Source organism: Propithecus coquereli, unplaced genomic scaffold, assembly GCF_000956105.1.
Source record: "Propithecus coquereli isolate 6110/MARCELLA unplaced genomic scaffold, Pcoq_1.0 Scaffold10, whole genome shotgun sequence".
NCBI classification, from domain to species: Eukaryota; Metazoa; Chordata; class Mammalia; order Primates; family Indriidae; genus Propithecus; species Propithecus coquereli.
The window spans coordinates 7,360,804-7,371,149 of NW_012133858.1; the positions used below are offsets into that span (position 1 = coordinate 7,360,804).

The 10,346-nt window shown below is 44.5% G+C and overlaps 1 protein-coding gene across 4 annotated transcripts in view; it reads left to right on the forward strand.

Annotated features, from left to right (window-relative positions):
• Nucleotides 1-8,013, forward strand: part of KIAA0226 (KIAA0226 ortholog) — a 39,920-nt gene extending 31,907 nt beyond the window's left edge. For all 4 annotated transcript variants that reach the window (XM_012641248.1, XM_012641262.1, XM_012641241.1 and 1 more), the window contains 9 exons: nucleotides 2,028-2,088; nucleotides 2,820-2,952; nucleotides 3,579-3,724; nucleotides 4,315-4,379; nucleotides 4,844-5,082; nucleotides 5,654-5,715; nucleotides 6,159-6,312; nucleotides 7,211-7,304; nucleotides 7,532-8,013. In XM_012641248.1, coding sequence (XP_012496702.1) covers nucleotides 2,028-2,088; nucleotides 2,820-2,952; nucleotides 3,579-3,724; nucleotides 4,315-4,379; nucleotides 4,844-5,082; nucleotides 5,654-5,715; nucleotides 6,159-6,312; nucleotides 7,211-7,304; nucleotides 7,532-7,710 — 1,133 coding nt within the window. In that variant the 3' untranslated portion in view covers nucleotides 7,711-8,013. The remainder of the gene's footprint in view (nucleotides 1-2,027; nucleotides 2,089-2,819; nucleotides 2,953-3,578; nucleotides 3,725-4,314; nucleotides 4,380-4,843; nucleotides 5,083-5,653; nucleotides 5,716-6,158; nucleotides 6,313-7,210; nucleotides 7,305-7,531) is intronic.
• The last annotated feature ends 2,333 nt before the right edge of the window (nucleotides 8,014-10,346 follow it).

Here is a 10,346-nt window from a genome sequence, read left to right on the forward strand (position 1 = left end):
GCTCTATGGTACTTGGACAGTGTCAAGCATCATGTCCCCTTTGAAATCAAGTGCTACCTCTCCCCATCCACCCCTGGAGGTAAGAGTTTTACCTCCAAAGCCATGTGGTCCTCTGCACTCTTGGAAGGATTCATGATTAGCTAGGAACTCCTGCACATACCTTGGACCTTGTTGTACCTCTGGTAGAAAAAAAAAAAGGAGCAAATGTGATAAATATATTTTCTAAAAACAAGGGAATGATTTTTTTTTTCTCTCAAAGAAAAAAAGACTTCCTCTCTATGAAGGTAAAGAACTTTTAAATAGTTTTATAAATACAGAGGTTCCTTAGCAACCATGAATTATCACCCTCTCTCTTCTCTCTAGTGTGTACTATTTTCTTTAATAACCTGGTGCTAAAGTAACAGAATCGGTTAGCTCTTTATTCAGGGCTATCTGGCTAAGGTTTTCTCATTTCTTTCCTTTCTATTATTCCTAAACAGGATGAAATTTGCAAAAGCTTTTAATTGCTTTTAGCCGATAAATCATTTATTTAGGAACTATTTTCTATAAACCTATTATGTACAAAGCACTGTGAGAGTTACTAGGACAAGGCAGTACTTGTGTACAATCCACGGCAGTGTTAAGTGTTATCCGCAAACCAAATGGTCTACGACGGTCTAGTCTACTGTTTCCTACACATTTTTTCTTTTCTTTAATAGCACCACTTAGATGGAAATAGATAGCTAGCAGTGAATTGGGATCTGGATTTTGGTGATGCAAGTTCAGACAGAAAATATGATTATATATGAACATCTTTGTTGTTAAATAAAATAGACTTTGTTAATTGCTAGCAAAAATGTATTGTCCTGTTTTTCTGTGCTTAGAGAGCATGTGAAAGTACAGATTTCAATCCTGTTATCTTATTCACGTATATAGCTTTGAAGACATTAGTTTATCAGCAATATTATTTGAGCATATGCTTGTATACAGAGCCCTGTGTTAAGTATTTTAGAGCCAAAAGAAGAATTAGAAACAATCTCATTTCCTCACAAGGAGATTTTATAATCTAGTTGGACATACAAAAAATCTATATACAGGGGAAACATTTGAGGAACAATTGAGCTACCCATGGCCAAATGCAGAGTGATGTCATATAAGCTTAGTGCTCTATTGAGTGCTCAGACACAGTAGATTGATCACTGTAGGCTTAATTAGGAAATAAAGATCTTTTCACTGGGCATCAAAGGAAGAGATGGTATTTATCAGAATAGTCTTGTTTTCATGACTTAGATAGGCTCTGTCTTCCTTTCTTGAACATGACTGCTGCATTTCACATTCCCCTCTGTCAAAAGTGGAGGGGCATGTTAATTTTAGAAATTAAAGATGGGATCTCTCTGTGTTACCCAGTCTGGAATGCAGTGGCTAGTCACATGTGCAATCATAGCATACTATAGCCTCAAACTCCTGGGCTCAAATGATCCTTCTGCCTCAGCCTCCTAAATGGCTGGGAGTACAGTCATGTGCCATAGCACCCAGCTTCCACATACATTTAATGAGTAACCCCTATGACACAAGTTATGTGTTAAGTACTAATCATTATGTATATATATAAAAAAGAGCCACATAGAGTTATGGCCTCTGTGAGCTTGCCATTTAAGAAAGCTTGAGATTTAGAGAATGAGGGAGAAATTTGAATCATTCATTTTATATTTCTGCTTGCTAGAGGTTTTGTCCCTGTGTGCCTTAGGATGATTCCTTTTCTCACTCACTGTTTTAGACCAAGTCTGGGTTTGTGTTTCCACCTGGATTTGTAACACTTTGACCTTTTCAATGCTATGCATAATGTCACTAATTCATTCTGGTTTTGACTTGAATAGAGCTAAATTATAAGTTGTGTTTAGTGCTTCACCTGCTCCTTATCCTGCATAGAATGTAGCACCTACCTGCTACCCTGAGTGCTTAGCTTACAAAATGCCTTGTGATGGTTTCATTATCCCTTACCCCCTCCCTTTCCATTCCTGCTCCCCTCATCTCTGGTTTCCGTTTAGATGCTGACATCAGAAGGAGCACAGCCTCAAGCAGCAAATCCTTCATTTCTTCTCAGTCCTTGTGAGTACTTTTTTTTTTTTAATAAAACTTTGGGATATATGAAGAGACAAGCCCAGTTCTTTGCATGTTGGTAGGAACAGTCATGGGAAAAGCCATCTAAATTCACAAAGAGGCAAGGTTAAAGTGACAGGCCGGCCTGATAGTGGTAAGCCCAAGGGGAGAGAGCAGAAGATCTTTGGTCCAAACAGGATGAACTCTCATGGAGACAAAGCTCAAAATGTGAATTTTTCCTTCTTGGCTGACTCTGTTCATAACGAGAGCTCCAGAAAAGAGAGCAGTGATTGTGATTTTTGTTATGAAATCAAATTGAACAGGTTCTACATTGTAGACCCAAGTAGGGGAAATAGTAGCTCATTTAGGAGGAAAAATAGCTCTTTACAGTCCACAGAGCTTTTTTACTCGCTTTATTTTATAAGCAGGCATTATAATCTCCGTTTTGCAGTTAAAGAAACTAAGGTTCAGAGAAAGGAAGTGACAGAGTCCTTAATTAGCTGTGCCATGTAATACCAGTAAGTGGAATTTGAACCTAAGTCTTAGGACTGTGAGACCAGTATATTTGTCACTGCACATGTGTGAGAAGATGACGAGAAAAGCAGCTGAGCAGACTAGGGGTGCTGCAAGTATTCTCTCGGCCCAGAAGTTACTGTGTAAGATATCAGGTCCTGAAGGGAAGGCTCCCATCCACCTTTCATGTCCCCATGCTCAGCTTCCCTTGATCCTCTCCTTTCCAGCTCCCACTGCTTCCTACACTCCACATCTGCTGAGGCAGTGGCCATGGGGCTCCTGAAGCAGTTTGAGGGGATGCAGCTTCCAGCTGCCTCAGAGCTGGAATGGCTAGTCCCAGAGCATGATGCTCCCCAGAAGGTAGGCTCTTCAGCTCTTCTTCCCTACCCAGGAGGCTGTGAGCCTTTCTGATCTTGTCTCCTTTGTCATATGTCCCCAGTCTAGAATGAGCCTGTGTGTTTCCTTTCTTACTCATAGAAGCCATTTATTACAAATGTGTTGAGTGCTTGCGTGCTTGCGTAGATTTTCCCTAGCAATCGTCAAAACAAGAGATAAAGGTTCCTTCACTGTCCTTATTCCACATGACAGTGCTCACTAGACCCAAAGGTACAACTCTTGTTTTGTGACTACCTTTGAGACACTATGAAAGTGAATAGTGCAGACTCTTCTTTGCTCTGCAATTGAGTTTCTAAGGCATGAAGCACATGGCATACCAAGGGTCCTGAGATGAGTGCAGGGATATCATCAGCAATAGGTGCCACCACCTGGGATGCTGGCTTTGATTGCTTCTTGGAACCCAGCGCCCTCACGTCCAATACCCTGGTGCCTCCTGGTTGGTTTTGAGGGCCAAGGTTTCCTAAAACCCTTACCCTGTGGTATTCCTGAAATGTCTTTGATTAACTATGCTCTGTCATGGCCAGAAACATGGAGCATTTGCGTTTCTCCGGACCATGCATGTTAGCTCACTCTGTGCTTTTCTTCTGTAGCTCCTGCCCATCCCTGATTCATTGCCCATCTCACCGGATGATGGGCAGCACGCTGACATCTACAAGCTGCGTATCCGTGTTCGTGGCAACTTGGAGTGGGCCCCACCGCGGCCTCAGATAATTTTTAATGTTCATCCAGCCCCAACGTGAGTAGCCAGCATCTCTGCCCTTTGGAAAACAAATACATCCTCTTTGGATTGTCAGGGCTTTCTCCTGTCCCTGTTGTCTCTGCCTCCAGCTGTACTTCCCACACAAATCTGTCCATTTAAAGACGGAGGAAGAGGATTATCCATTTCATCCTTAAGTTCTCACTCCAAATCCTCCTCTTCCTTCCCAGAGCTAATTGGAAATGAGGCCTTTTTTCCACTGGCATGCCTCACCTGTTGCCTTCCTCCAAATAGATTTGTGAGCTTACTGGTTTTTCTTTTCCTTTTAAGATGGATGGATGCTATTTTCTGCTATTGTTCTCTCCCCTTCACTATTTCTCATCCCTTATAGTTGTCCAGAAAGTGTGGTTCATTATTAGGGAGAGTCACTGCCTAAACCTAAATCCTAACTTAATCTTCACTTTGATTTAGTTCTCCCAATAGCTTCATTTGGTCCAACTAAAACAAGAGGTGAATTACCCTCCCTTCCCACACTTTATAAGAGTTCTACATTTGTATCTTCATCCTTTATACCTCAGAGGCCGTATGCACCTGCTATCTGCCAATCCCCTCTCCTTCCCCTTCCTTAGGAGGAAAATTGCTGTGGCCAAGCAGAATTACCGCTGTGCGGGATGTGGCATCCGGACTGACCCTGGTGAGTATCTTCTGTTACCACCATACTGCCTCCAAGGGCTTTAGCCTCTCCCACACCTAGGACAGAGGGCTTGTCAGAGGTAGTAAGAGGAGGTGACAGGGCAGAATTGTGGAAGGGGAAAGAAGGGGCCTGGAGGGGAAGGGTAGGACCAGGAATGAGCACTGGCAATCAAAAGGAAATTATTTCTGGGAGCACATTACCAGGATTGTTTACTGGATAAAGTTGGGTAGTTTCAGCTAGGTTCTTGGAGACTGAGTCTTGGCAGGTTTTATTTCCCCAGTGGCCTCCTGGGTGGGACGTAGGTACCACAGGCCCCACTATGTGGGTTTCTGTCAGCTTTGGGGAGCCCACCAGAGGTGGCTGGAGGCCACTGGCCGTCCCTCCCTGCCCTTTCGAGGGAGTAGCCTTACCAGCTTACAGGTAGGAAAGTCTCATCTGGCCCTTTGGCTTTCCCATTTTTCCAGATTATATCAAGCGGCTACGGTACTGTGAGTACTTGGGCAAGTACTTCTGTCAGTGCTGCCATGAGAATGCCCAGATGGTCATCCCCAGCCGGATTCTACGCAAGTGGGACTTCAGCAAGTACTATGTCAGCAATTTCTCCAAGGACCTGCTCATTAAGATCTGGAACGATCCTCTCTTCAATGTGCAGGACATCAACACTGCCCTCTATAGGAAGGTCAAGCTGCTCAATCAAGTCCGAGTAAGACCCTTGAAAAGGCCACATCAGAGATTCTTACCTTTCTCCTCTCCTCATCCTGTCCCTCTGTTCATACAGGACTTTCCAAGCTCACCACAATTCTCATTATCATGATTTCAGAGCTGTAACTGTGTCATCGTTCATGCTCTCCCTATGTACTTTCTTAATCTCTTCCCATTCCCCTGGTATCTTTCTAGTCAGAGCCTCAAACCTGGCAATGGCAACTCTGAACCTATAGATAGTGCTTAATGGCAAAAGCAGAATTTCTCCCTTCACTGAAAATATTACTGAGTGGAGAATTGGGTATTAACTGGGAAATTCGAATTCTGGAATTCTCAGCTGCTCCGGGCTATGTTTGTGATTTGTGCAGACTGACCTGGCAGAGGGGCCTTCCGAGAATGGAGATCACTTTGAAGCAGGTTGTTGAGTTAGATAGAGGTGTAGAGGACAGTCTGATCTGCCTGCTGCGTGCAAAACTTCCATACCGCCAGGGTTTCAAGACACCGGTCTTTCTAACAGTTGATTCTCTCCTCTTCTCCACAACCCCCCCACCCCACCCACACTTTTTCTTCAGCTGCTGCGGGTCCAGCTGTATCACATGAAGAACATGTTCAAGACATGCCGGCTGGCCAAAGAGTAAGTCTTGTGTGGAGGCCAGAGTCCTTTGGTGGAGTAAATGTCTCTGAAAGGGACATGTCCCAGCAGGCTCTTGTTATGTGAAGGAGAGTAGAGGGATTTTGCAGAAATGTAAATGGTAAATGAGAAGCCACAGCAGTAACTGTATCTGTATCCTTCTCTCTTGAAGGGGAAATCTGTGGTTCTTCTATCCAGAGCAGGCCACCACTCTTTGCAAGTTGGCATGGATCACTCTGCAGGAGGTTATAAATAAGTCACTTCTATCATCCAGACACCTGGTAGTGTGGGAAGGCTGAGGTGGCCTGGAACACTTGGGCTGGCTGAATCTTGCCCGCCCTTGTTACTTTATCTCTCCTGCATTTCCAGATAGGGAACCTTCTGCTGTGATGTGCCACAGAAAATGTTCATTCTCTCCCCTGCCCGCTTCCCCTCATTTCCTGTAGACTTCTGGATTCCTTTGACACAGTCCCAGGCCACCTGACAGAAGATCTCCACCTGTACTCACTGAATGACCTGACTGCAACCAGGAAGGGGGAGCTGGGGCCCCGGCTTGCTGAGCTCACCAGGGCAGGGGCTGCCCATGTAGAACGGTGCATGGTGAGAAAGTCTTGCTTTAACATGCAGCTGAGCCCTTAGGGAAATAGGGAGTGGGGTGGACCCAGGGTTCTTGCCTTTTAGCTCCAGGAAGTTGACGTGGCCGGTCAACACTGTGAGAGAAACTGAAGAAGGTTGCTGTTCCAGCTAAATCATCCAGATGTAAAGGACCTAGAATTAGAAGAGGAATTGGTGCTGGCGTTACCCCTGGGTAGTTCCAGGCAGGACTGAGCAGACTTTCACTAAAGAATTGCCATGATGTGGGAGGAGAACCCTGGAATCTGGAGAGAGATTCTAATCTGGGTCTTGGCTTTATTATTTTCAATCACTGTGACCAAAAGAAATACTTTGTCTTCCCTGAAAGAAGATAATAACTATACACACTTTCCTCTCAGCATTTTTGAAAATTGTTGAAACAAATTACGTGATGGCATTTTGTAAGCTTTTTTCTTTTGACAAGGTCTCACTTTATTGCCCAAGCTGGTCATGAACTTCTGGGCTCATGGGATTGTCCTGCCTCAGCCTCCCAAGTAGCTGAGACTACAGGAGCGTACCACCACGCCTAATTTTTTATGTTTGTAGAGATGGGGTCTTGCTGTATTGCGCAGGCTAGTCTCAAACTCCTGAGCTCAAGTGATCCTCCCGCCTCAGCCTCCTGAGTCACTGGGATTATGGGCGTGCACCGCGGTGCCTAGCTCTTGTCTCCTCTTTAAAGCTTTGTCTAACACTGCCCAGCCTGGCCCTAGTTTGGCTTTCATGTTTCTAAGTCCAGCCCAGGCTTCTTCCCTTAGCCCACTCAATTTTTGTTTATATTTTGCTCCTCCCTCCCTGGGGTTCACCCTCCTGTGCCAGTTCCTGATGTGCTACCTCTCATTTTGCTACCTGTCTCTTTCCTCCCCAGCTCTGCCAAGCCAAGGGCTTCATCTGTGAGTTCTGTCAGAATGAGGAAGACATTATCTTTCCTTTTGAGCTCCATAAGTGCCGGACCTGCGAAGGTGAGGGCTGGTGCCAGGAGTGGCACAAACAAGACTGAACACAAAGCTCATTGATTTCCCATGAGCCACCCTGTTAGCAAGAGTTTGGTTTGATTAAGCAGTTCCCCGTGTTTCTCCACCAGAGCACTGAGCCATGGTGGTGAGAAGGGGCAGTGGTGGTGACTTACTTCCTGCTTGAGATAATACAAATTGTTTTCTTCTCTCTCCCACCTTCCCAACCCGAATAGAGTGTAAAGCATGTTACCATAAAGCTTGCTTCAAGTCTGGAAGCTGTCCGCGGTGTGAGCGGCTGCAGGCCCGGCGGGAGTTGCTGGCCAAGCAAAGCTTGGAGTCCTGCATGTCAGACTATGAGGAGGAACCCACTGAAGCCTTGGCCCTGGAAGGCACCGTCCTGGAGACGACCTGAAGAAAGCACATTAAGCCCTCTACCTAGAGGCTGGGGTCATACATAATGCGGAACTGAGCCACGCTTTTAAGGACTTTCCCCACTTGGGGCTCTTTTTTTTTTTTTTTTAAATTATCATCATTATTATTTTTTATGCCTTTTCTGATGTCTGTGTGTAGTCAGCCTTTGATAGGTTGATGGGGTCCAGCCTGTTGTGACAGATAAATTGTAAGCACCAGATATTTCCGTCAGAACTGACATGTAGGTTCTTACGTGAAGCTTTCACTGTCAGAGGAATGGACAGCAAGACCCAATTCTTCCGACATACATGGCCTTCTCTCCTAGGACCAGATCTGGTTTCAGCCGTATCTCAAGTGTCACTTCCAGTTTTATTTTGTTTTATTTCTGGAGATTCTGAGCCAGGCCTTTCTTAACCAACTCTCTTCTTTGCTGCTAAAACAGGGGGATGGAGTTTTCTCTCTTCTAATTTTGGAACAGGGTCAGACTCTGCCCTGATGAGGAGAAGCAGCAGAGAATGGGACTACATCATGGGCATTCTTTCCAGCTTATTTCAGTGTTTTGGGGGCCATAAAAACAGAATCATTGCTATCCTAGAATCCTCAGATACCTCAGAGAGGCATCCATGACTTCTCTGTTTGAAATATTCTAGGCATAGATGATCTCACAGTTGACTTTCTTTGTCTACCCTAGTGTGCTTGAAGCAAAGAACAGAACTTATTTGTAGTCTTATACCACAAGCATAATTGAGGCTATGACTCTGTTGCTTAAGGAGTATTTAGTCAGTGACAGGAGCTATTGGCCTTCTCTTTTAACCTAGGTCCCTTTTAACCTAGTCCTTTGGTGAAAGTATGATCTTTCGAGCTTAGGCAAGTCCCTAATGCCATGCTAAGGTGAGGACAGAAACCCCACACAACATCTTAGTGGGTCCCTTCCTACCCTGTCCTCTGTTAGATGGTGATTATGGTTCTGAGTAAAAGTATGGTCCAACTCCTTTCTGTCTTTCCTTCCTGCAACAGAACTGGGACCCTCCTTGGTGGCTGAGTGTCTCTTGCCTTAGTTTCTTTTGTCAAAGTTGGGGGGAAAGCTTCCTGCTATTAGTGGTGTTATAAAACTTGACAGTTCTGGGTGTGTGTGAATGTTCTTATGTTCTTGGGATAACAAGAGCCTTTATGCCAATTATGCACTTAACTCTTTATCCAGCTTGATGATATTTATATGTTCAGTCATCTTTTTCATATTATTGATTTTAGTATTACCCCATCCCCACCACCTTTTTAATGTGTATTTTGAGGGGAAGAGTTCTTGGATGGGACGGTGTACATGTCTGTGGTGGTCTTTTAAGTTGCTATAGCTTCTAACCTTTATGAAAAACACTGGTCAGGGTTGTTCTCCAACAGCTGGCAGCTCTGTGAACTAAATCCCACACAATTTTTCTTCTGTGATTGACTTCTTCCTGTGTACCTGTCTTCCCATAGTTGGTTGCTAGTAGAAAAAAGTTGGCCTGGGTGCTGCCCCAGGAAGCTGAACAGAAAGTTGCACATGGTTGGTGGAAGCTGACGAGTGCCTGAGTGGCAGGTAACAAGGAGTCTCCCAAGGAAGGAGGAGGGGCATTAAGGTGATGTCCAAACTGAGGCTCCACCAGAGCAAGAGGGAACATGTAGGAGTTGGCCTATGGTGTTGGTGCCTCTGCCTTAAACTTGGGATCTGAAGGCTGGAAGACCCTGAGGCTGTTCTCCCTTCAGTTCATGGTGAAACTAAGAAGCCAAGGCCCAGCCCACTTTTGAGAGCTAACTAGAAACTCCCTTGTCCTTCAAGGAACTTTGGGAATGACCCCACAAAACTCAAGTCTCACTAAGGGTCAGACCCCAGATTCAAACCTGGGTTATAAAGATGGTGAGCTCTACTTCCAGTTTTGCTTTAAATTACAAATCCACTCCTTACTCCAAGTCACTACACTGGAGGAGAGATGTACTCTCTTGTCCTGCCTGTTTCATATGAGCATAGGATGAAAAGATGAAAAATGCTGACACAGTTCCTAAAGCTGAACTCAGCAGCCTTGTGAGCTCCCAATTTTCACTTATTTTTCTTCACCTCCTCCATCCTATCCCTTTAGATTGTGTACCTGTTTTAGTGACCCTGATGCTACACTGTCATCACTTTCCAAACACCCATTTATTTATTTATTAGAGAGTGGGGGAGAGAGGGCAGAGGATGGGATGTTTTGAAAGCACTTTGTAATTTATCAGTATCTGAAAATCTCCTGCTGTTGTGGGGAAATTTGAATGCACTGAAGAGAGTTCCTTCTAAATGAAATGGGAGGGAAGTGTTCTTTACTGTAAATAAAGAGAAAAACCAGTTTGCTTCCAAGGTAGAGACAAGATTCAAGACATAGCAGAAGAGTGGAAGGCAAATATATTCCACTTAAATGAGGCTGTTATTGACTTTCTCTGCCAAAGCTTTAGCACTTCTGTTGAATTAACATAAAAGGAGCAAGAGTCTAAACAGAGATGTTTCTTGTGTGTACAACTTTTGTTTTGAACTGGATTTCCACTTTGCTGTAGTTCTCGCACAGCCTCAGTTCATTGTCATCTTTAATAAACTAAGGAAATGAAATTCTGCCTTTTGTTTACCTGCCT